At 39.5% G+C, this 26,844-nt stretch overlaps 2 protein-coding genes across 2 annotated transcripts in view; both read left to right on the top strand.

Moving 5' to 3' along the window:
• The window catches only part of LOC122672751 (probable envelope ADP,ATP carrier protein, chloroplastic), a 41,364-nt gene extending 22,224 nt beyond the window's left edge, over positions 1 to 19,140 (top strand). The window contains exons 9-10 of the mRNA XM_043870226.1: positions 6,782 to 6,860; positions 18,582 to 19,140. Coding sequence (XP_043726161.1) covers positions 6,782 to 6,860; positions 18,582 to 18,681 — 179 coding nt within the window. The 3' untranslated portion in view covers positions 18,682 to 19,140. The remainder of the gene's footprint in view (positions 1 to 6,781; positions 6,861 to 18,581) is intronic.
• A 5,451-nt stretch (positions 19,141 to 24,591) lies between these two features.
• On the top strand, positions 24,592 to 25,756 carry LOC122672394 ((S)-8-oxocitronellyl enol synthase CYC2). Its single transcript, XM_043869875.1, has one exon. The coding sequence runs from the start codon at positions 24,592 to 24,594 to the stop codon at positions 25,738 to 25,740; it is 1,149 nt and encodes a 382-aa protein (XP_043725810.1). The 3' UTR covers positions 25,741 to 25,756.
• The last annotated feature ends 1,088 nt before the right edge of the window (positions 25,757 to 26,844 follow it).

Below are 26,844 nucleotides of genomic sequence, written 5' to 3'. Positions count from 1 at the left end.
TGCTCCGGATGACTACTTCAAGTGGTTTCGGTTGTCGAAGACCGAAAGATGCAGCTGGCCACGACTAAGTTAACGGAGGAGCCGGAGATTGGTGGCGTACACATGAAGACAAAGTTGATCCGTCGTCACATGGAACCAATTACTTGGGCAGCTATGAAAGAGATTCTCAAAGAGAAGTACTTACCTCCTTCTTATCGAGGCGTTTGCATGATCAATCGAACACTATACGACAAGGTACCTTAACAGTTGAGGAGTATATTGATAAATTCAATGACTTACTCTCACGTACGGGTGTAGATGAGAATGATGACCAGCTTATATCCCGTTTCAAGTTGGGATTGAGGGTTGACATTAAAGACAAGATAGGCGTGGTTGAAATATATAATTTGAATCACTGTTTTGAAAAGGCCATGGATGCTGAAGATTTAATCAAGGCTGCCCCGCAAAGATTCACACCGCAGTCCGGTGATATTAGGAGAACCTTTACTCCTAACAGATCTAGTGGTTTCTCTACCCGAGCTCCACCAACTACAGAGGAAAAGGGTAAGGCCCCCATGGGTAGTCAAACACCTAACAAGTGTTTCCATTGCCAACAAGATGGTCATTATGCAAGGTACTGCCCCCAAAGAGGGAAGTCCAATTCAGTGATTGCAGCCATGGAAACTAGTCCAGATGTCCAAGTTTGTGACCCGCAGTTTAATGACAATTGGGCCGTTAATGCTGCTCTTGAGGGAGAAGACTATGATGATTTATGAGGTAAATGTAGTAACTCGCATTCTGGTTGCTGAATCTAAAGGAGAGGACTGGCGTCGACATTGCATCTTTTATACACTGATGGATAGCGGGACAGCAACAGCACAAGTGATCGTGGACAGCGGTAATTGTGTCAACGTGGTTTCTAAAGCTTTTGTCATTGAAGAGAAGCTTAAAGCTGAACCTCACCCACAACCATACAAGGTATCCTTACTTAATAATGATACTTTAGAGGTTAATCAGCGATGCTCAGTGCCACTCAAGATTTCTGGTTACGAGGAGAATGTCTGGTGTGATATAATTCCTATGATTCTGACTGATGTTTTACTTGGGAGACCATGGATGTATGATAACAATGTATTGACGGGAGGTACAAAAAATCAGTGTTTCTTTGACTTCAAAGGGAAACCACTGGTTCTCAACCCCCTCAATGTACCATTGATGAAGCTAAGGCTTAGAGCTGCCCAGCTGAAGCGACAACAGGTCTTGAAAACTATTGACAATAGACAGCCAATGAAAGGAGGGTCAAGCAGCAAGGCACCACATGCTAGTACTAGTACTACTAAAGCACAACCTATGGAGCAACGAATTCTGTCCCTGCCTCACCGAGTATTCCTTACTACAAGTGAAGAGACAGGGTTGATACTAGCCCTGGTCACGAGAGCAATGTCACCAACCCCTACCACTATTCATCCCAAGTCCATAAAAGATCTGCTTGACGATTTCTCAGATCTAGTACCAGACGATCTTCCAGATGAGCTACCTCCTATGAGGGATATTCAGCATGCCATTGATCTAGTACCAGGTTCGGTGCTACCAAATCTGCTCACTTATCGTCTCAACCCTACTGAGCATGCCGAGCTCAAGAGACAAGTGGATGACCTGATTCGCAAGGGGTTTATTGTTGAGAGCATGAGCCCATGTGTTGTTCCAGCATTACTTACTCCAAAGAAAGATGGTACATGGAGGATGTGTATTGATAGCAGGGCAATAAACAAGATCACCGTCAAATACAGGTTTCCTATTCCAAGACTTGACGACATGTTAGACATGCTCACAGGTGCTTCCATCTTTTTGAAGATTGACTTAAAGAGCGGATATCATCAGATTCGGGTCCGCCCAGGAGATGAGTGGAAGACTGCTTTCAAGACAAAGGATGGTCTATATGAATGGAAGGTGATGCCTTTCGGTCTCACAAATGCTCCAAGCACCTTCATGTGTGTAATGACACAGGTACTTCGTCCATTCATCGGTAAGTTTCTTGTGGTTTACTTTGATGACATTCTTATCTACAGCCACACCACCGAGGAGCATCTCGATCATCTAAAGCAAGTGATGAGAGTGTTACGTATAGAGAAACTCTTCATCAACCTCAAAAAGTGTTCTTTTATGTTACCTAAGGTTATCTTCCTTGGGTTTATTATATCTTCAGCCGGGGTTGAAGCTGATCCAGGAGAAAGTGCAAAGCATAGTCGATTGGCCAGTGCCACACACCTTGACAGAGGTTAGGAGTTTCCACGGCCTAGCATCTTTTTATCGGCGTTTTATTCGGAACTTCAGCGGCATCATGGCACCCATTACTGAGTGCATGAGAGAAAGGGCAAATTCCAGTGGACACCGGCTGCTACCAAAGCATTTTCCTTGATCAAGCAAAAGATGACCGAGGCACCTGTTCTACGGCTCCCAAACTTTGATGTCATATTTGAGGTGGCTACAGATGCATCCCATGTTGGGATTGGAGGAGTTCTCATGCAATCAAATCATCCCATTGCCTTCTATAGTGAGAAACTCAACGATGCTAAGCGGCGTTATTCTACCTATGATTTGGAGCTTTATGCAGTGATCCAGATTATAAAGCATTGGAGACACTACCTTGTGGGCAAAGAATTTATTCTATACTTTGACCTTGAGGCCCTTAAGTATCTCCATTCTTAGCGATCCATAAGCAACCGCCATGCTAAATGGATCGCCTATCTCCAGGAGTTTCATTTCGTTCTGAAGTACAAGGCAGGTAAAGAGAACCAGGTCGCTGATGCGCTAAGTCGGAAAGTTCTCACCCTATCCACCTCTTCCACTTACAGCACAGGCATCGAACATATCAGAGATGAGTACACGGCTGATGTTGATTTTTCCCCCATTCATACTACATTACAGCAAGGCGGAACTGATGCCAAATACTCCCTACGTGATGGATATCTCTTCTTCGGGACACGCCTATGTATCCCTAACACATCCCTTCGGCAACACCTCATTAGGGAACTACATGGCGGTGGCATGGGAGGGCATTTTGGCATTAGCAAGACTTATGCTGCGATTGCTGATTTGTATTATTGGCCACATCTTGGCGTGACGTCCAACAGGTGATTCAGCGTTGTCGAGATTGTCAGCTTGCCAAGGGTGATAAGCAAAACACGGGCCTCTACACACCTCTTCCAGTGCCTCATGCACCCTGGTTACATATCAGCATGGATTTCGTTCTCGGTCTCCCATCTACACGGGAGCGTCATGACTCTATATTTTTGGTGGTGGACAGGTTTTCGAAAATGGCTCATTTCATTCCCTGTCGGAAGACATTTGATGCCAGTCACATCGCCAAGCTCTTCTTCAAAGAGGTAGTACGTATTCATGGGCTACCCGAGTCTATTGTTTCTGATCGTGATGTCAAATTCACTAGCTATTTTTGGAAGACCTTGTGGATGAAGACCAATACCAAGCTGAAGTTCTCCACCGCCTTTCATCCTCAGACAGATGGGCAGATTGAAGTGGTTAATCGCAGTTTAGGCAATCTCCTCCGGTGTCTTGTTCGTGATCATGCGAAAGATTGGCCTTCTGTCCTTGATATTGCGTAGTTCGCGTACAATAGTTCTGTCAATCGGACCACTGGCCATACTCCATTTGAGATTGTTTTGGGTCTGCAACCCAAGCGCCCCGTGGACTTGCTTCCTCTTCCTCCTCATGTTCGTGTTAGTGTGGACGCTGATGAGTTCCTTCGCCACATCACCGAGGTCCATACCAACGTTCGCCGATGCATTGCTATTAACAATGAAGGTTACAAGGCAGCAACTGATCGTCATCGCCGATACGTGGAATTCCAACCTGGTTATTTGGTGATGGTCCGTATTTCTCCTGAGCGACTTCCTCCTGGAGCCAATCATAAGCTCCACCCTCGCAAAATGGGTCCTTTCAAGGTGCAACAACGCATTGGGACCAATGCCTATATGCTCGAGCTTCCTCCGTCTATGAAGATTAACAATGTTTTCAACATGGCCGATCTCACTCTTTATGTCGGCCACCATTCGGACGACGGTGATACTGCACATGCTCTCCGCCTCCCACAGTTTACCACTCCTACTGCTGATGTCATTGAGAATGTGCTTGATAACAAGTTTACTACTATGCAGGGTGGTCACGGCTATTACTCTTTCCTTGTTAAATGGAAGGATCGCCCTGAATATGCGGGGTGGTTACGGCTATTACTCTTTCCTTGTTAAATGGAAGGATCGCCCTGATAGTGACAGTACCTGGATTCACGCCGACGACTTCAGGCGCCTTGATCCTGATCTCTATGAGCGCTACATGTCTTTCATCCATTCGTCGGAGACGAATGTTTTTGAGAAGGGGGGAGTTGATGTAAACTGGCTGTCTAAAACCAGCCGCAGGTGTAGGGATTCTTCCCTACACCAACATAATTAGCCATCGGGTAGGTATAGGGATTCTTCCCTACACCAACAACAGTCGTGGGGATTTAGATTAGTATTTGTTTTATTTGTTTTTATTATGTTTTATTCTTTATTGAGTTGTAATTCTAATTAGGATTCCTAGTTCAAATCTGAATTAGAAGTCCTAGTTTTGAGTCCTAGTCTTAGTTGGCATTCCTATTCCTATGTTGAGTCCTAGTCCTAGTTAGGATTTATATTTCATGTCCAGCCTTGAAGGCTATATAATGTAAGAGCTCCATTGAGCCTCCCACGATTTAATGAAGAAGAAATTTGCTTTGTTGCATTCCACTGTCCTGAGATAGACTGTGAAGGTGAGGCTGAGATAGCCTTCACGAGTTCACTGTCTCTCTCATTCGTGTGCATTCAGATTTGTTCAAGTTTGCTACTGCTAATTGTTTGAAGGTTCATGGCTCAGTTATCCAGATCTGCTACCAGTTCAAGGATCCATCCAATAATCAGTAAGTAAATCTCCATCCCCAAACCCTTTTGTTCCTAACCCTCTAAGCCAAACCCTAATATCCCTCCATCTCCAAACATCACTTCCATAACCTAAAACCTGCCCAGCCTGATTCCACCATTAGAAGCAGCCCAAACTTGGACCGAATCTCCCCCTCACTGTTTGGGAAACTCGATCCAAGCCCCTAGCCATAATACTCATTATAAACCCTAGATCCCTACATTAATCTCCTTCTCAAACCCTAACCCTAACTTCACTATTTATCTAATTCCACCCTAGCCAATCCATTAAACCCTAGTAAATCCTGGTTCTGGTTCTAGTTGGCTTTATCCCCATCTAGGATTACATTACCCTCAACATTAGAAAGTTGAAAATTTCATCTACCATCGAAAATCTGGTTCTTGTTCTTGAACTGGGGGGTTGACTTTTTATCCTTTTGGAATTTTATTGTTTTCACAATATTTATTGGATTCAAATATGGGGGTATTTGCTTATTTATGAATAATATCTTAAGTAACTGAAATACCAAAAGCTGGATTTTTTACGGTAGATGAATAGGGCTTTGTTTGGTGACAAAATCTAATTGTAAAAGATCCATCTTTTTTTTTCCTACATTCATGATTAGTAATCAGGAACCTTCTATCAGAGAGAGAGAGAGAGAGATGCACCTACCTCCAGCAGCCCAGCTAGCACTAGCAGATCTTCTCTGGCGAGTAGAGCAGCTCTGGCAGTGAGCATGGGCAGCGTCCTCCCTCCTCTGTTGGTTTTACTTCAACAAGAAATTAAATGTCAAAAGTAGGCTGTCGGTTCAAAGATTTCATTCATACAAATATTCCATCCCACCGTTTTTCACCTGCCCAACCCATCCCAGCATCATGCATACTTTTCAAAATTTTCCAGAGGAACAACACCAATATGAATAAGGGATGGTCTGGGTGATTTCCAGGTGTCTCAGGCGTCCCGGACAGCATCCTGGTGATCCCTTTAAAACATTGGTTCAGACCAATGGCTCTAATAAAACAAGGGTAGGAGCAAAAAGGATGTCATGGTTGTAGGATATCAGGATCCAACTTTATGATTCAGTGGGTGAAAACGAATTCCTTAATACCGTAGATGGAGTGTAGTTGCAGAAAAGGATGTTTCCAGCCAATTTCAAGTAGTTCGGTTAAAGTTTTTAGTAGTTCCGTTAAATTGAAGTGGCGTAGTTATACAATAATCTCCTCATCTTATATCTATTCTGTGAATTGATATTTTGTTGTTAAAACAGAAGCTTGTGGATTTTTTTTCTATACATCCTTTACAAATTCTGGATTCTTAGATATTTCTGCTTGAGGACAATAAGGATTCATCAAAAAGATAAAAATAAAAAACAAATAACATAACACTTAATTGAGTACTCAATCAAGCATTTTTCTAGTTGAAGAAGCTGGTGACGTGGCAGATATTTTAGGTACTTAATCTTTTTTCCCCCAAGTTAGGCAACAGGCAAAAGTATTCATTAATATAGAAAGAAAGGTCACATATCAGAATTTTGGACAGTCTTAAATAAAGGTTGCATTATCGTGGTGCTACTTTGTGAACTTTCAATCAAGCTTGACAAAATATTAGGTTAGGTTTGTGGCTTTTTGGGTTATGTGGACCTGAAATTTGAGGGCTTCAAGGCCTCATCTAGTCCATTAAAGTTCTTCAAGATTTGAACGATGACTATCTCAGTTTCCTTGTATAACTAGATGTCATTTTCACTTCTTTTTTTCATATATATATTTGGTGCTTCTTTTTTTCACTTCTGGTATAAGCTACCTAATCTCATAGGCAAATGATGCAAACATCTAGCTTCATTGTACTGATGCAGGAATTATAGAACGTGATGGTTTCATTGGATTGTACAGGGGTTTTGTGCCGAATGCACTGAAAACCCTACCCAGCAGCAGGTCAGTTTCATTGCTTGTATATCAGCTTTGTTATTTTACTCAGTTCATTTCTAATTTACATTACTGTTAGATTGAAAACTAGGAAACCAGTTTACCCCTCCTTGCAGTTGTAGGCCGCCTTATTCAATTGTCAGGTCACAACCAATTTTTATTGAAGTTTTGTATTATTTTTCTCTTTGGGAAAAAAAATGGTTCCCAAAGAGTGAATAGGTTAATAAGAATATTGTAATGAATGCTTTAACTTTGATAGTTTGTTAATATTCGGGGGAAGGAGCTTTTATATGGTGCAATGATGACTTGGGTTGAGCCTCTGGGTGGCCACTTCAGTTAACTGTTGAAATGTAGGACCAATTCCAGTCTCCCTTCCCTGAGGGACCCTGCGAAAACGGTACTTCCACTGCATGGTTTAAAAAATTGGATCGGAATCGGTTGTCTCCGATTCCTAACATCCATTTCTAGCTCGTGCGATTCAATTCACCTCAATCTTGATCGGTTTGATTCGACCGATTCCCAACAGCTAAATAGTTCTGCATGTACCAGAGAGGTGAAGGGGGAGATAACAAAGAAGAAGATGGGTTGTCACGCTGCTAACCTCCCTGCGCCGTGGCAGACAGACATGGCTCCCACACTGTCTGAAACTGCCATGGCTGACACCTCCTTCTCAGGAAACAGGTTGGCTAATAATTTACAGACTGCAATCATGGAGTTGAGAATAGAACAATGGTGACGGTGGGGTTCTTGTGGGTTTGAAACCAATGGTGCAGTGGAAACGGATCGAAGAACATCGCTTTTGCATTCATATTCGGAAAACCACGGTGAACCAAAAATAACACGGGAAAAGTTCGGTTACCTTAGAGCCGCAATTGAAGCTCCTCCTCCAGATAATAGTTCTTCCTCACTGAAGCAAGAGGTGGATTGACTTGATCAACACTTTGTCGCCGTCAATCGTCCACAAAACAAAGTATAGTACTAATCACCCATTTCTTGGGTTTCACAAAATCCTCACACACATTCACACCTCAAGTAAAGAGAAGAGAAGAGAAAAGTTGAGAGAGAGGAGAGACTCCGAAAACGTGGAGTGCTCTCTTACTCTCCTCATTTATATTTTTTGATCTCATGAGAGATCCTTGGTTGGCCAAGTACACTTTCCTAAATTCATACTTGCCAATTTTTCTCTTTCTCAGGTGTGGTTTCCAAAAACCAAAGTGTTGCTAGATTGGTGAAAATCTCCACTTTCTAATTTTGTGTAACACCTTTGCTACCATAATGGGAAGAGGTAGAATCTAAAAGGGATTGCTATCTCTTTAATTATGGCCAACCATATAATCTAATTATATTTTATTTATTGCCATAAACAAAAAGATAATTAACCAATTTAATATTCCCAAATATTGTCATGCACAATTAAACTCTTTAATTTGTATATAAGACCATCCACTAATCCAATATCGCATAATGAGCTATAGGGCTTGTAATTAAATATTGCCAACCCCCAACTCATTGTACAAGTCCATTTCAGAGATTCTTTGATCGTGATCAGACACCCGAAAAATATTTCAAATAAATTTAAGTACATAAATAATTATTTTTCATATTACAAAATAGTTTTGTAATCAATTTACAAAAACGACACTGGTACCAGATTTTTGTCCGATCCATCACAGATTTTCTCTCTCCTTGATATTCCCGAATTAACGGCAGTGGATTCCATGTTGAACATCTCTTTCATTGACAATGCGTGATCACGTGTCCAGCGCGCCGGTATATAGTCCGTAGGACGTCAACCATTGGCTTACCAAAACAAGTGACCCAGCACTGCAACGAATAGGATCTCTCAGGTCAAAGGTCAACCGACGGGTATGAATCTCGTTCTCAAACAACTGGCAGTAGCACATGCGAGATTCTTACCAGATTCTTTTCTATACACACACAATATGTGTACCCACATTTATGCACCGAAAACTCATTTCTAGTAACATACCATGTAACGACCATATGAACAGGATGTCCGGTCCTGTCCCTAGTCGAGAACTGTTTTGGGTGAAAGCCCATGGAACAACTTACAAGCCCAATAAAATATATGCCATGCGTAAAAAGAAATAAACACTTTATTAATTAAACCGGGTTTGATGGGCACATATCCAACAATCTCCCACTTGTACATCAAATCTAATCTCCCATATGCCTTACACCCATAGAATCTACATGTTTCAAAAACACAACTGGTGCTAAGCCTTTGGTCATGGGATCCGACACATTGTCTGCTGAGTCAACCTTCATGACAGCTACATCACCCTGTTAGATGATCTCCCTGATTAGGTGATATTTCCGTTGCACATGCTTGTTCCTCTGATGAGCCCTAGGCTCCTTTGCTTGAGCTATTGCCCCTTTGTTGTCACAATACAATGGAATTGGATCTTTGACAAGCTCGGGTACAACACTGAGATCGCTCAAGAATTTCTTCAACCAAACTGCTTCTTTGGCTACAATGTACTCAGCCTCAGTGGTAGAATCGGCCGTAGACTTTTATTTTGCACTCCTCCATATAACACCTCCACCACCCATCATGAAAATCATCCCTGACGTGAATTTTCTATCATCTTTGTCAGTCTGAAAATCGGAATCTGTATACCCCATGACTGACAACTGTTCAGACCCATAAACCAAGAAATGATCCTTAGTATTTCTTAAATACTTGAGGACATTCTTGACAGCATTCCAAAGCTCACGTCCAGGGTTGGACTGATACCGGCTCACAATCCCTACAGAATAGCAAATGTCTGGCCTTGTACACAACATGGTGTACATGAGACTTACCACTGCCGAAGCATAGGGAATTCTCTTCATCTCCTCAATGTCCTTTTGAGATTGAAAGCATTGGGATTTGGAGAGGCTTACTCCATGCCTGAAAGGAACGTTTCTTTTCTTGGAGTTCTCCATATTAAACCTAGCCAAGACTTTGTCTATATACGTGGATTATGATAAGCTTAACATCCTTCTCTTGCGATCTCTCACAAGCTTAATCCCAAGGATGTAACTGGCTTCGCCTAGGTCTTTCATCGAAAACGTGGAGGACAACCACTTCTTCACAGATGAAAGCATACCTACATCATTTCCTATAAGTAGTATGTCATCCACATACACTAATAGGAAACAAACCGCACTCCCACTGAGTTTCTTGTAAATGCAAGGTTCATCCATGTTTTGTTCAAAGCCAAACGTTTTGACTGTTTGATCAAAACAGATGTTCCAACTCCTAGAAGCCTGCTTGAGACCATAAATGGATCTCTGCAACTTGCACACTTTGTTCTGATCAACACTTGAAGAGAACCCTCTGGCTGATGCATGTAGATTTCTTCCTCGCGAAATCCATTCAAAAATGCAGTTTGTACATCCATCTGCCAGATTTCATAATCAAAGTGTGCTGTGATGGCCAATAAAATCCTAATTGATTTCATCATTGCTACTGGAGAAAAGGTCTCATCATAATCCACACCCTCTTGTTGGGTGTATCCTTTAGCTACCAGTCTTGCTTTGAATCTTTCAACGTTCCCATCAACGCCTCTCTTCCTCTTGAAGATCCACTTGCATCCAACGGGCTTGACGCCTTGTGGTGGATCAACTAGAGTCCAGACATTGTTTGAGTGCATTGAATCGATTTCAAAGTGCATAGCTTCCAACTACTTATTTGCGTCTACATCTTTAAGTGCCTCAGAATAAGTATACGGATCATCATCCGTCTCAGTAGAGACCATGTGGAACTCTTTCACAGTCTTTTCTTCTTCTATAAGAAGAGTGAAACGTTCGGGAGGCCTAATGGTCCTCCCACTACGTCGAGGCTCTTGAGTGCTGATTGGTATAGGGTTTAAGTCAACTGGGTCATCTACTTTGATTGTCAAATCCGGTTCAGAAGACAATTCTTCAATAACCACTGGTTCGGTTCTTTTTGAGATTAGGTCCTCCTCAATGAACGTAACATGCTTACTAACGATGACCTTTTTGGTCAGTGGGGTCATAGAAATAGTAACTTTTCGTGCCCTTGGGGTAACCCAAGAAAAAACATCTAGAAGTGCAGGGTTCGAACTTTCTGTCTGTTGCTTGCGAACATGCGCAGGACAACCCCAAACCTTAAAATGATTTAGGCTAGGCTTGCGCCCATACCATAATTCAAATGGGGTTTTAGGTACAGATTTGGTTGGTACCTTATTCAAAATATAAATCGCAGTCTCTAGAGCATGCCCCCAAAAAGATAAAGGTAGTCCTGACCAAGTCCAACAAGGTCCTATTGCACCTTTCTGACACACTATTTTGTTGTGGCGTACCGGGATTTGTCAATTGTGACATAATTCCTTCTGAAGTGAGATATCCTTTGAACTCATCTGATAAATACTCTCCTCCTCGATCTGATCGAAGGGACTTGATGCGCTTGTCTAACTGTCTTTCAACCTCTGCCTGAAACTCCTTGAACTTTTCAAAAATTTCAGACTTTTTGCGCATCAAGTAGATATAACCATACCTAGAGTAGTCATCAGTAAAAGTCACAAAGTATTCAAAACCATATCTCGCTTGAATATTCATGGGTCCACACACATCAGTATGTATAAGTTCTAACAGGCCATTGGCTCTCTTGCCTTTATTGCTAAAGGGCTTCTTGGTCATTTTGCCTTAAAGGCACGATTCACAAGTTGGGTAAAGTTCGACTTTTAGACTTTCTAATGGTCCATCCTTAACCAACCTGTTAATCCTATCTAAGTTAATATGACCTAACCTGAGATGTCATAGGTATGTAGTACTCATTGGAGCTCTCTTATGTTTCAAATCGATATTTGAAACCGCATTCGTTTTAACAGGGGAATCTAGAAAATACAAACCATTTTGCATATATCCAGAAACTATGAATTTCTTGTTCAAACGAATTGTTAGAGAAACATTAAAGGAAAAACTATAACCGTCTTTAACAAGTTTAGAGACAGAAATAATGTTCCTCTTAAAAGAAGGAACGTGATAATAATCCTTTAACAAAATAGTACTAGAATCAAATTCTAAACTAAAATCTCCAACAGCCATCGCCATGGCTTCAGCTCCAGTACCCATCCTTAGACGCACTTCATTCCTGTCAAGTCTTCTTGTCACTTTGAACCCCTGCAACATATTGTAGATAGGGACAGTGGATCCAGTATCCACCAACCAAAAGTTAGATTGCTCAAAAGACAAGTTTGACTCATAAACGACAAGAGTGGTAAAATTACCTTCTTTAGGGGTTTCATCCGACTTCTTAGTAGCCAGGTAAGTACGAAAGTTCCTTTTCCAGTGACCATCCTTTCCACAAAAGAAGCATTTCCCCTTGGGTTCTGCAGTTTTCTTCTGTATCTTTCCACCCTTGCCCTTAAGGGTCTTATCCTTGTTGGCCTTGTTCTTCTTCCCTTTATTCTTGGAATTAGAACCTTTGACTTCTGTGGCATTGACATCACCCTTTTCCTTCTTAAGTGCTTTCTCCACCTCTTGTAACATATTGCCCACCTCAGTCAGCTCAGCATCCAACCTATTCATGTTGAAGTTGCAGACAAAAGGGCTATATGCTATGGGGAGAGAGTTGAAGATCACATTTCTTTTGTACTTAAGAGTGAAGGAAGTATTCAGGGTTTCCAGTTTCTCGAACAAATTTCTCATCTTCATGACATGGTCGATGACTGGAGTTCCCTCTTTCATTTTGGTATTATGGATAAGACCAACAAGCTCATGGTGCTCATGCACATCAGTCTGACTAAAAAGTTCCTTGAGCTTATCCATCATACCCTTGGCATAGGTTATGCCTTTCACAGAGTCAGTGATCGATTTATCAACCGATCCAAGGATGTATAACATAGCCTTTGAATCACATGAATGAAAGTATTTGTAGGCTTCTTGCTGATCATAATCATCATCAGCGGGTTTCTGAGGGGTCACTTCATCAAGAACTCCAGATAGACGTTCCGCAGTCAAAAGAAACATAATACTCCGATGCTAGTCATTGTAATTGGGTCCTTTCAGTTTGTAGTCATTGATAAGGGTCAGGAGGGTAGAGTTAACAGAGGTCGTCATCGCACAAATATCTACACATGTACAAGATATAATCAAACGCATGCACATAAAAACGAAACCATAGAATTCCAGTGGGCGAAACATAGACAACGGTTTTTCATAATTCAAGATTCCCTCTTATCTTGTAATGTGAATTGGAACAAACCAATCCTTGCACACACAACTTACCCAATCGGGAATCATTGCACATACGGTGATTGGGTGGACTATGCTGTCCGCCTCCAAGGCTTCCAATATCTTTGGCCACCTGAGTGTCATGTCCAGATCCTATCGCCTAACACACACTCAAGTCATATGTTTTCTTATCAAATCGGACTGAATCACAGTATCATGAGAGATGGCCCACTATCACAGTGCCCCCTTACTACCTGTGTCCATTTCCTATCCAATGGGAAGTAGTGTAGACCATTGACAATAAAACCCTGACAACGTCCTAGCGGCTCTATTGCGGGGGTCGTACTATCAACCTCTACATCCACTATTGATAAGGGGCCATGGATATGATTTACCGGTTAAGATTCATCCATATCACACATGCTTTTTAACAGTTGAAAGTAATCGTAAAACACACTCATATATCATCATATACAACATCACACATCATATGCATATTAACTAAATTAACAATTAATTGTGGTTATGAGATGGGTAGGTTAGTGGAAATAATAATGAATTATTACTCCCACTAAAACAGAAAATTAAATTAATTTTTGTAATATGGAAACCATGCATCTTATGCATCATTATGATGCACACAACTTGCGCAAACTCCTTAGTTAGCATCTCCATGGAATCTCCATCCCCATGCATCATTGTATGCAATCCTCCATCTCTTTGTCGCCATCAAGTCTCCACCGGTTGAAATTACATTGAAGAATAAATTGCAACCTATATGTCTATACACTTTCCTTTCATAAAGAAACCCCCTTGAAGAAACCAACCCACCATTTGGGCTGCCCAAGGGGTGGAGTACATGATTTTATAAAAAAGAAGGGGGAGGAGAGAGAGAGAGAGAGAGAGAGAGAGAGAGAGCACAACACATCACATTCCATATTACATTCATCATATGAAAAATAGCCATCCACATACAGATTTAAAAATTTAAATCCATTCCCATAACCACATTAACCATGAAGATATAGGGATCCCTGGCCATGAAAATAATTTCATTGAACACATCCAATGTGTACAAGAGCGTACATCTTTTGTACCTTAACATTAAACACTTTAATGAATATCCACTCTAACCCTCAAAACATTGAGATCCTAAAAATAATCAAACAATTTAATAAATTTTTAGGTCTTACAAGAGTGGGTGAAGAGATTCCCTTCTTCACCCATCTTCTTCCTCCCATTATAGGTTTTTTAGTCATACTAAAATAAACTTTTTTTTTTATTATTATTTATGATTCTACAGATACATTATCTGCCAGAAGGAAGGAACCAGCCGCGACCAAGGTCCAAGGGCCTTGCGGCCAAGAAGCATCTGGGCAAGCAGCCAAGTTGCCATGGACTTAATGGGGGCTGCCCGTGCACATGGCCATGGGTCATAATGGGCAGGGGTGCCTAATGGCCTTGGGTTCATGCAACAAAAAAAACAAAAAGTACATGCTGCACAAAAAATAAATAAATAAAACTTTAATGGCTTGCTTTGCAACTTGGGCGCATAAGTCCAAAAAGCCTTGCGGCTTAGGCCCATGCGACCAGGTTGCTTTGCAACCTAAAGTGCCATGGTGCTTTCCAGCATTAATGCCAAACAGCCATGGTGCATACGGCTTGATTGCCTTGCAGCCAAGTCGTGTGCAACCCGTATAAATTTTTATTTTTATTTTTAATTACAGGGATTAAATAACAAATTGCAATCCCTTAAATAAAATAAATTTATTCTTCCATCAACCATTGATGGGTAATCATGGAGAACCCTACGAGCATCCAACCAAATCCGAATATGAACGGAAAAACGTCGCTCTGATGCCAATTGTGGGTTTGAAACCAATGGCACAGCAGAAACGGATTGAAGAACATCGCTTTTGAATTCATATTCGGAAAACCACGGTGAACAAAATATAACACGGGAAAAGTTCGGTTAACTTAGAGCCGCAATCGAAGCTCCTCCTCTAGATAATAGTTCTTCCTCACTGAAGCAAGAGGTGGATTGACTTGATCAACACTTTGTCGCCGTCAATCGTCCGCAAAACAAAGTAGAGTACTAATCACCCATTTCTTGGGTTTCACAAAACCCTCACACACATTCACACCTCAAGTAAAGAGAAGAGAAGAAGAGAAAAGTAGAGAGAGAGAGAGGAGAGACTCCAAAAACGTGGAGTGCTCTCTTCCTCTCCTCATTTATATTTTTTGATCTCATGAGAGATCCTTGGTTGGCCAAGTACACTTTCCTAAATTCATACTTGCCAATTTTTCTCTTTCTCAAGTGTGGTTTCTAAAAACCTAAGTGTTGCTAGATTGGTGAAAATCTCCACTTTCTAATTTTGTGTAACACCTTTGCTACCATAATGGGAAGAGGTAGAATCTAAAAGGGATTGCTATCTCTTTAATTATGGTCAACCATATAATCTAATTATATTTTATTTATTATCATAAACAAAAAAATAATTAATCAATTTAATATTCCCAAATATTGTCATGCACAATTAAACTCTTTAATTTGCATATAAGACCTTCCATTAATCCAATATCGCATAATGAGCTATAGGGCATGTAATTAAATACTGCCAACCCCTAACCCATTGTACAAGTCCATTTCAGAGATTCTATGATCGTGATCAGACGCCCAAAAAATATTTCAAATAAATTTAAGTACATAAATAATTATTTTTCATATTACAAAATAGTTTTGTAAGCAATTTACAAAAACGACACTAGTACCAGATGTCTATCCGATCCATCACAGACTTTCTCTCTCCTTGATATTCCCGAATTAACGGCAGTGGATTCCATGTTGAACATCTCTTTCATTGACAATGCGTGATCACGTGTCCAACGCGCCGATATATAGTCCGTAGGACGTCAACCATTGGCTTACCAAAACAAGTGACCCAGCACTACAACGAATAGGATCTCTCAGGTCAAAGGTCAACCGACGGGTATGAATCTCGTTCTCAAATAACTGGCAGTAGCACATGCGAGATTCTTACCAGATTCTTTTCTATACACACACAATATGTGTACTCACATTTATGCACCGAAAACTCATTTCTAGTAACATACCATGTGACGACCATATGAACAGGATGTCCGGTCCTGTCCCTAGCCGAGAACCGTTTTGGGTGAAAACCCATGGAACAACTTACAAGCCCAATAAAATATATGCCATGCGTAAAAAGAAATAAATACTTTATTAATTAAACCGGGTTTGATGGACACATATCCTATAGTTCTCTCGATTCAAGAAAGTTTCAAGTTCAGATTCATCGATTGAATCCCCAGAACTGTTGTGAGGACAATGAATAAGAGCACGGACAGTGCAAGGATGAGCCCATCAAGGCCTAGCCAGGCGTGAGCAAGGCCCGATTTAGCAGTTGCGAAGATCTGATGGCAACAGAATATCTGATGGAGGAGAAGGAAAGCGGGACATGAGGCCAGTGGCTCTGAGGAGGAAGAGTATCTCAGTGGAGATGCCAGCGGCCATGATTTAGAGGACGGTGACATGGGTTTGCAACTCGGAGATGGCAACTATGGTGATGGATTTCATGGGTTGGAAGCATTGTTCTATAACTCTCCAAGATCTTGGAAAACTCGAAGATTCGATCTGGTCAAGACGAGATCTTTATTCTACCTAATTCTGGTAAACTCGACCGAAATTTCGGCGATATTTCGGTACAATTTGTACCGTCTCACCCAAATGGTACAAAACCCATTATAAATAGGTAGGGTCTCAACCCTTAGTTCGAAATTTCAAACAAAACTTGCCGGTTTTGTGGGTTTGGACCTACAGAGGGGGAAAAAGCTTGGATCTTGACTAGGGTATATTTATCGTACAAAACTCATAGTATTGTATTGTTGAGACATGAAAGATTAGGATGTCTATGACTTTTGTATTGTTCACTGGACTTGGGTTGGGTGTCGATGTAATATGCATTGTTCACTGTACTTTGTAGTAGAAACTTTAAGTCTTAAATTATTTCTTAAATAATTATTCAATATTATGTGGCTTCATCCATTATTGCATAATTTACTTGTCAATTTTGTCTCATAGTACTCAAACAATATGTAGAATAGGAAAAAATATTACATTATTAAGCGTTCAACATTTAACTAAGGGTGCACCAAATTGAATGCTTTTATTTTTTTTTACAATTTGAAGATCTAAATATGTTTATTAAGCCTTAAACAAGCTTCCCTTAAAGTTTCGGAGCCAACTATGGCAATTTGCCCACTGAAACATCTGTCACCAAGATCTCGAGATCTCGGTTGTCTCAACCTGGTCGAGACTAGTTTTTGAACCTTTGCTGGAAGCGCATAGGGATCTGGAAGAGGAAGCCTATGATGATGTTGTAGAGGGCATAGTTGTCATGGCGTCGCCATGGCACCGCCATGGCGTCCTGGCGCTAGAGAGGGCTGCATGGCGACCTACGCCATGGCGTCCCTCTTTGATTTCTTTTTCCTGTCTCTCTTTCCCTCTTCGATTTTTTCTTCCTGTCTTCGATTTCTTCTTCCCTCTTCGATTTCTTCTTTCCCTCTTCAATTTCTTTCGATTTCTTCTTTCCCTCTTCGATTTCTTCTTCGATTTCTGAATTTTCTTCTTAAAACTTGAGAAACAATAGAGAAAAAATAAAACATGGCTTGAGTATACATCTATTAAAACATTAAAAATAGAGAAAATAAAAAATAAAACATGGTCGACATGCTCGCCATGGCGTTGTCGATATATCGACGTGACACCCCTCCACCGACTTGGATCGCCGTGACGCCATGACAACTATGGTAGAGGGCTGTGAAGATGAGGGTGGTGTGGAGGTCAAGGTGGTTGACCAGTGTGAGGGCCAGGATGATGAGGATGTAGCCATGTAGATGCACAGGCCATCCACGTAGCCACTGAGTTTAGACCAGACAGGTCCTTGAGGCTAAAGCTGGTGGCGCAGGAGAGCTGGGGGAGGTAGCGGCACCACTGCTCTGGGAGGAGCAGGGAGGTAGTCTGTTCGCTGGGTGGAGAGTCTGATTGGTGGTGAGTCTGGTGACTGCATGTGTGTGTGTGTATGTATGTGTGTGTGTGTGTGTGTGTGTGTGTGAGAGAGAGAGAGAGAGAGAGAGAGAGAGTTGACTATTTTTTTTAATTGATTTTGAACCCAATTCATTTTTTAGGAATTGGTTGCCAGAATCGGCCAATTCCAACTGATTCGAATTGGAATCAGATAGGAATTGACAGGATCCTATTCCGGGTTTTTAAACCTTGTTCCACCCGGTTATGCCCCTTCTCCATTTAATATTTGGGTGACTTGGATTTATGGATGACTTCTATGGCTGGGTGGGTTGATCTTTTGTCATGATTTTCAGTTCTTACTACATTCTTGACACCATTTCTGTAGGACATGTTCATTTATTTCCTGCATCCTAACCCCCATTTCCTGCATTTTTCCTGGTTTATTCACTGATGAAACCTTTTCTTTTTATTGTCTCCAGTATAAGGCTGACCACCTTTGACACTGTTAAAGGTCTGATTGCAGCCAGTGAAAAAGAGTTTCAGAAAATCATGGAGGAAAACCGCCAGAAACAAACCTAGAGCTTTGTACATGAAATTTGTCTCCATGATTCATGTTCTTGCTTGTAGCCCTATATCAGTTTCTTGGATACATGGAAATTAAATTTTGGTTGATGGAATTTCCCAATCTGCTGTAACTCTTTGAGGAGCCAATGATGCTTAGATCTGGAATGAAGCTTTCATGAGAGTTTTCTTTCATTCATGACTTCAATTTCGCAGAGCCTCTTGAATTTCTGGGTTTAGCTTCAGATTTTTGTGATGCTAAAATTAGTGTTAGTCTATTTTATTTTTTTATATTTTGTTCATAAGTTTATGATGCTTAACATTGATAGCAGTGATAACTTAATGGCAATTGCATATAGCCAGAATTTTATTATTATTATTATTATTATTATGCTTGATAGGGATCATGTCATGTACTCTCCTCAAAATCACTTCAGTCAATAAATAGCTGAGCACCATGTAGTTACTTATTTCTGATATACCAGACAATTTTTTGTTTGTTTGCTTCTTTTATTCTTTCCTTTCCAGTGCCTGGCTGACTGAAAAGACATTGGAAGGTTAAACGGTTAGTGTGACAGCTCAAATATGTGTCTTGTAATTTTTTTTAAGGAACTAATATTAATCTATGGAACCAATATGACATAACAGGTCAGACTAGTGTCAGATCAAGAAAATCCGAGTTTGAATCTTAGTATATTCATTAGCATATTTGGATTTGAATCCAAATCCGAATCCACACCTCATCCAAGACCATGGTCTACTTTATTTCTGGGCATTGATGCTTAACCACTGGTCTCAACTTTTCTCAGATACAGAATTCCAACCCAGATTTGAAATGTATGTAGTTTTAGACACAATTCAGGTAAAAGGGTTGCACACCAGAGCAGATCTTGGTTTTGACCCCTCCAATTTTTCCCTTGGATGCCATAGTTGTTTCATGGTGTATTACTAATGTTTCTTCTATTTCATTTGTTTCCATTTTTAGAATTATTTTCTTTATATTAGTTATAATAATGTATTAATATATAAAATGTAGGGTTTCTAACATGTTTATATATACATGTGGAACCTTTTGTTGGACTCTTTTTCCCACCCTCCTAAACCCATTGAAGTTACACTTTGTAGTAATGCAGAACACCTAATTTAGCTGAAATACCAGTGTTCTGTTCATGCACAAAGAACCCCTGTTTTCTACAGTGTACTTAAGAAGGCGGATTCTGATCCTCTACGACTGGGCAGGTAGCGGCCTTGGTGCTGCCTACACCCAGATAGGGGTGAAACGACAGCCCTACCCACTGCCTGAGCACCCTGCCCGGGTGGGGTCCATGCCCGTTTGGGTGTGGGCAGCACCAAGGCCGCTATCTTTACCAAGGCCGCTATCTGCCCGGCCGTAGAGGATCCAAATTGCCTTGTGGGCTGCTGCAGTTACTTAAGTTTTTTTTTTTGCCTTTTTGAGGTTATGAGTTAATATGACTTGTAGTTGATGCCACAAAGATGTTTCTGTAGAAATTCATTAACATTGGACCAAAGGTTAACAGAGGTTGTTCCTGTTGATATGCAGAGGTAATAGTGTAAATTTCTATGCAGCATTTTGGTAATAGCACAATATTAATTGTGTATCATCAAAATTTTTGCATTTGGGAGGGGGCCTGCCTAACATTTCACCAAACAAACTACTAGTTGGGAGGTATGTGCACCGTAAAAAATATGCTATCATACCATAATAATAGTAAGGATAAAAGATCTCTACTTGGTGGTGTTTCCTACATCCTTTCACAGGGTACTATGAGATGACGCCTTTGCCCCCTAGGTAGATATCCAGGCGTATTCATCCATTGGCCAGACACTTGTGTAGAGACCATGCGACCAAGTAGAGATCTTTTGCCCTAATAGTAATTACATTATATTTGTGGTTTAACAGGCACAAAACAATGTTAGTACATATTAACAGATTACGATTAAATGATTATAGTGCTTCAGGTATTTTTTGTATCTATCGAAAACGTTTCAAAAATTGTAAGGATATGGTTTAACATCATGTTTCTTCATTTTTAACCTTTGATTCATATCAGAGCCGTCCATATAGAATCTTAAATTATAACAAATAGCTCACACTATCAATAGTTAGAAAAATATTGTAGTTGAAAGGATAAGGTTTAATCATAATGTTAAAATATTTTAAAATGTTCAATTTGGATAGTGGTCGTTCAATTAACTTTTTAAGCATGGCAAATTTGTCCATGATTGAAATATTGATTATAAGGTTTAAGATCAACTGCTTTTAATGATGTTCTAATCATATATTAGACTCTTCTATTATGTTTATTACTATTAAAAATACTAAATGAATGGTCATGATGCAGACAAAAAAAATTTTAAAAAAAAAAAAAAAAAAAGATAAAACATTGTAGGAGCGGAGTGCTCTACATTCAGCCATGCCACAGTGACCCTTGAAGCGCTACGGACCGACAGCCAATTTCTGGCTCTGAATAACCAGCACAGCAATAAGCTTTTCTTCCATAAGATAACAGGGCGGGGTTGCACGCAAGCTGAGTGATGTAGGTGCACAAGAGTACTTCGCACCACAATCATCTCTTTTTTATAGGTTCTAAGGACTGATGCTTGCTGCTTCATCTGAGAGAAATGAATCATAGATATGCCGATCATTAGAAGGAAGAACCGCCTTAAAAAGACTCGAGTATCATCTGTAGCAAAACTATGAACGAGAGCTAGTAATCTGGACCGTGTTGAAGAGATTCCTGAGACACAGCATGGAAAAGCCACAATCTTAAGAAGCTAGGTCCAAGAATTCAGAAGGTTTAGAAAACTGAATTAATACAAGTTGTGGCTAATACCCGAGGCATAAAAGAAGCATTTTCTACAGGATCCCAAAACCACTAGCCACCCCTACAACCTATTGTGCCTGTCATAATTTAAAATGCTAATTGAACGATCACAAGTTAAATTAAACATTTAAAACTGTTAAAACCTTAAGGTTGAACCCTATCCTTCTAATTAAAATTTTTTTTTTTTTGAAGTTATTGCATGGTGTGATCTTAAATCTAAAGTTCGACAGTAAAAAATATTTACCAAAAAAAAAAAAAAAGGTAAAAGGTGAGGTTGAGTAATATTTTTTAAATTAGAAATTTTTTAATAGATATAGGAATTTGGGGCATTTTGAAATCTGTTAACATGTACTAAGTAGTTTACCAAAAAGAAAACATGTAGTAAGTACTAACACTATCTTTGTTTAGGGTATTCCAAACATATTTTTTTATTTCAAATGTTATCTACCTTAAACATAGACACCTATATGTAGTTTTTAAGCATTAGGTATTCTAAAAGTAGATACTGTAACTGTTAGGTATCTTAGGCGTTATTTATTCTTATAATTTAATAAAAAGGAAGCAGTTTTCTATCTAAGAGTATGACCTACACCAATACTCTCATGTGTCTATCTCTCTCCTCCTCAAAATAAGGGGCAAAGATGTCTTTTCACATGGGGAAGAGAGAGATAGACTCATGGGAGTGCTGGCATAGGCCACACTCCTAGACAGAGTTCTTTTTCCCTAAAAAAATTATCGTATCCCCATTGGTCTTGTGTAATAACCCAATTATTAATAAAAATAAAAAATCATATCTATGTTAACTCTCTTATGTATGCCCTCATTGGGAAGCTAGCTCAGGTTCTCGTACGAGAACCATTTTGATGATTGCAGGCATACGCATGGCCAAGTTCTTCATTGGCCCTAAGCTGGTGTAGGCATTACATGACCAGACATCGATCTCTTGACTTTTTATTTATATGAAAAACACCCAAACCCAGACGACTTAATTTTTATAGCCCATGCGTTTAGATCTTAATACTGCGGCCGCTAAACAGGTGTTGGTTTTGGAACATTTTTCAAAAACCCAAACTAATGTTTGGACCATCTCATTTTGCGACTAACAAGTGTAGCACTACCTCTTTTATTTATTTTTTATTTTTTATTTTTGATAGAAATTTATTTACTTATTTAACTACCACTAAGAGTATAACCACCTCTATTTTTTTCTAATATAGACCTTGAATGGCTTCACTTTGCTTTTTCTATTCTCTCTCTCTCTCTCTCATAATGAGATACACATGACCAATTATGCATGTTTGTGTTAGATTTGATCTCGAGGTTTATAGGGTTGTGTTAAATTGCGTTGTAAGGGACAAATATGTCATTTCATAAGAGAGAGGAAAGTGATAGACACAGGAGGCGTTAGCGTATGCTATGTAGTCTAACGGCATTCTTTTCCCCATATTATTATCTTACAAGCCCATAGAATCAAATGCCTATTTCTTACTTCTTCTATAATAGTTTTCTTTTGTCACAACATGCAATACAATAAAAGGGAAAACGTTCTTTACGTAGGGTACCTAGCATCCTCTGTGTCTGTATCTCTCTCTGTCTCACATGAAATGACCTCGTTGTACTCCTACATACAAAATCATTTCATCAAACGATTTGCATGTCATTGGTGCGTTTCCCTATACCACTTAATTGCTTCGAGAACCTTCTCCCCAGTCCCCCATAATAAAAAAAACCATAGAAGAATATTATTATCCTTTCCATGCTTCAACAGAAAGAAAGCTATTATAAGAAGGATAATTTTTTATATTTAGAACTTTTTAGATTTGAATCATACATTGGTGATTATGAAGATATAAAAAGGAGATCAAGGTAGCTTTGTCTTCTATGCCATTTAGATCTATAAACTAAGCAATCGTTTTTTTTTTTTGTTTGGGGCGGGGGGAGGGGGGGAGGGGGAAGTATATAAATTCATCAAAAATAAGATTTTTTTTTTTTTTTTTTTTTTTAAATTTAGGGAAAAAGAACCTATCTCTATCTCTCTCCACCACATATGAAAAGACACCTCTGCCCCCCTTGTTTTGAGGAGGAGAAATATAGACACATGGGAATGCTAGCGTAGGCCACACTCCCGGACAGAAAACTAGCTGCTTCCCTTAATTTTTAACAAGATATCTTCTGTGAGAGTTTCTTTATAAGATTTCATAAACACTTTTTATCAAGTACTTGTAATTGATAGAAATATTTTCCTAACCATGATTATTGGTAATCAGGAAGCTTGGCCTCCTAATGGATTTAATAGATTCACTTTGGACTTGAACCTTAAAAGAATCTTACATATATATATGATGTGAACCCTTAATTACCTCACTATTTTCCAAGGTACACTTCCATGGACCAAAATAACCATTTCTCCTAACATTTTCTTTATTTATCATGAGTATGGCAGGTGAAGAATCTCAGTAATCTTGCATCAACATTGGAGAATAGGGTTACATTCGCTCGTCCTCACACCTTTCTCAAATTATAACCATCTTGCTACAAATATATAGCGAAATCCCAGATAAATATCTTTTTCAAAAATACCCATATAGCCCAACTAGAAACATTTAATATATTTTAAGAAAGTATAGGGTCATCCAAATTCCGTTGGCCCTTCAGAATCAGCCCATTAATGCAAGCAAAAGAATACAAGACATAATACTCCCAACAAGTTCCATTTCATCTAAAAAAATTTCAGACCAAGTTGCAATAAATTAACATCATCTTTTTCTTCTCTAAAGGAAAGTCTTCTCATGCTCCTATGGTCATCTTCTTCTTCTTCAAGTTATGGTTAGAAAATGAATAACGTAACAAGGTACTCTTCCAAAAGAATTCCATCCCTAAAATATATTAAACGTTTCTAGTTGGTCTATTAAATTGACTCACCAAAACAAAGACCATAGACCACCAGTTTATACTTTATAAGAATTAGGCTTATAGAGCCATTTATATATAGGGAGGTGACAGTTCACTCATGCATATATATATATATTGAGATAGATACAGACCCCTTAAAAGTCCTCAACATCCTTTACAAACCAGTGCCATGGCAATCCATGGAAATGGAAATGGAATTGCAGAAGCCTTTGTTCTCAATGTTGCGATCATCTTCGGCGTAACCGGACTCGTCGGTAAGGAGCTTGCAAGAACCATAGCTTCAAAACCAGGGTGGAAAGTATATGGTATAGCTCGTAGATCAGATGATCTCCACCTTCCATGTTCTTCTTCTTCTAATTATCAATTCATTTCATGTGACCTCTTAAACCCTTTAGAAACCATAGAGAAACTCTCTTTACTTATTGATGTAACCCATATGTATTGGATCACTTGGTCAAGCCAATTCCCCTTAGATTCCCCTGCTTGTTGTGAACAGAACAAAGCTATGTTATCCAATGCCTTAAATGCTCTTCTCCCTACAGCCAAATCACTTAAACATGTCTCTCTTCAAACTGGAGCTAAGCATTATGTGTCTCTTTCTGGCCCTTTTAACAAAAACCCAATTCGTTATTGTGAAGATAGCCCTAGAGTTGGCCAAGGCAAGAATTTCTATTACACATTGGAAGATTTGCTTATAGAGAAATTAAATGGCAAAGTTGCTTGGTCAGTTCATAGACCAGGGTTGCTTATAGGGAATTCTCAAAGAACTTGTTATAACTTCATTGGTGGGCTTTGTGTTTATGGTGTTATATGTAGATATCTCAATCTACCCTTCTTGTTTGGTGGTTCAAAAGAGTGTTGGGAAGAGGTTTACATTGATAGTACTGATACAAGGCTTGTAGCTGAGCAACATATATGGGCATCAACTAATGAAGATGTTTCATCCATTAAAGGTCAAGCTTTTAATGCTACAAATGGTCCAAGCTTCACTTGGAAGGAAATTTGGCCTGCAATTGGAGCTAAATTTGGAGTGAAAGTGATTGGAGATGACATGTTTTCGCCGGATTTACGACTTTCCAATTTCATGGCTGATAAGGGAAGTGTTTGGGAAGAGATTGTGGAGAAGGAGAGGCTTTGTAGAACTAAGATTGAAGATTTAGCTAATTGGGCATTTATGGATATCTTGTTTAGATGTTCAAGTAAGATGCTTTTGTCAAGAGAGAAAGCAAATCAGTTTGGTTTCTTATTGAGTTACCAGACTCTGGATTCAATCTTGTATTGGATAGATTGCATGAGAAAGGAGAGATTCATTCCTTAATGAGATCAGAATTGAAGAAGAAAGTTTCGTCAGTTGTTAAGAGCTTTGACCAACTCAAACAATTCAAGTTGCAGAGCTAAGCATGGCTGGAAGAGTCCATGAGTAGTGAGTGGTGCACCACAAACTTGCTTTTTAATTGTCTATTTATATTTTAAATTCATGGAAGTGTTGCTTTTTTGTATTTTTCCCTTTCAATATTCCATCCATTAACCAATTAAATAATTTGAATATTGCTTGTTTTCCATATAAAGAACCCTATTTTTGCTCATCTTGTCTTGGTTAATTTGATTGGTCAACTAGTTCAGGTTTCCAATACCCTAATCTCCCATAAACCATATTTTCTTGTTTATAATGTGTTATCTGACTTGCTGGAATCAGGGTGTGCTTGAATTTTGGCAATGTACTCGAGTTCCTTGTGGAATTAAAAACCTCATAATATGAGAGAAGTTGGGTGAGAGCTCTTGGGTGTGATCAGCTAAGCCATGGTATAGTTAGGGGTGTTGGGGGTACAATGTCTTGTATTTCTTCGTTTTACATAAGTGGGTTGATTTCGAAGGGCCGTTAAGAGGCTAAGAGCTATCGGCGTAATCGGCTCAACTTACATGTTTATCTTTATTACTAGCAGGGTCTTCACAAGCTAGCGGGTTCATGCAAGGGTTGGGGCTAGGGAGGCAGTCCTCTAAGGCTATGTTTGGAAGCCAAGAAAAGAAAAAACATAAAAGACAAAAATTATGATAACACATTGATTGATTTATGTGTCTATCTTTCTCCTCAAATTCAATTTTTTTTGAATTTTTTTTCTTGGCTTCCAAACATAGTAAGGAATTTTTTTAGGGTTATATGGGTATTTCAATAAATTACTTGTATAGGGTTTCGCTACATATATGATGCGAGGGTTCTTTTTCTGTAAGCAGTCTGAGAGAGATGTAAGGATGAGCGATGATAACCTTATTCTCCATTGATAACATGTAAACAATTTTACCAAACCTCGTAAATCCTTGTATTCAATTATGTGATTGTTTGTTGGTGATTCATTTTAAGTTGTCATTCTTCTACATTTGGTTGCCACTGACCCCCTAGGAAGGCAACTAAGATTAAGACCCA

Source organism: Telopea speciosissima, chromosome 8 (assembly GCF_018873765.1).
Source record: "Telopea speciosissima isolate NSW1024214 ecotype Mountain lineage chromosome 8, Tspe_v1, whole genome shotgun sequence".
Classification (NCBI taxonomy): Eukaryota; Viridiplantae; Streptophyta; class Magnoliopsida; order Proteales; family Proteaceae; genus Telopea; species Telopea speciosissima.
The sequence above is the reverse complement of the archived record's forward strand: the minus strand, read 5'-3'. Positions and strand labels throughout refer to the sequence as shown.

Coding starts and splice junctions, on each gene's coding strand:
- LOC122672394 (XM_043869875.1), top strand. CDS start 24,592: ATGGCAATCCATGGAAATGGAAATGGAATTGCAGAAGCCTTTGTTCTC.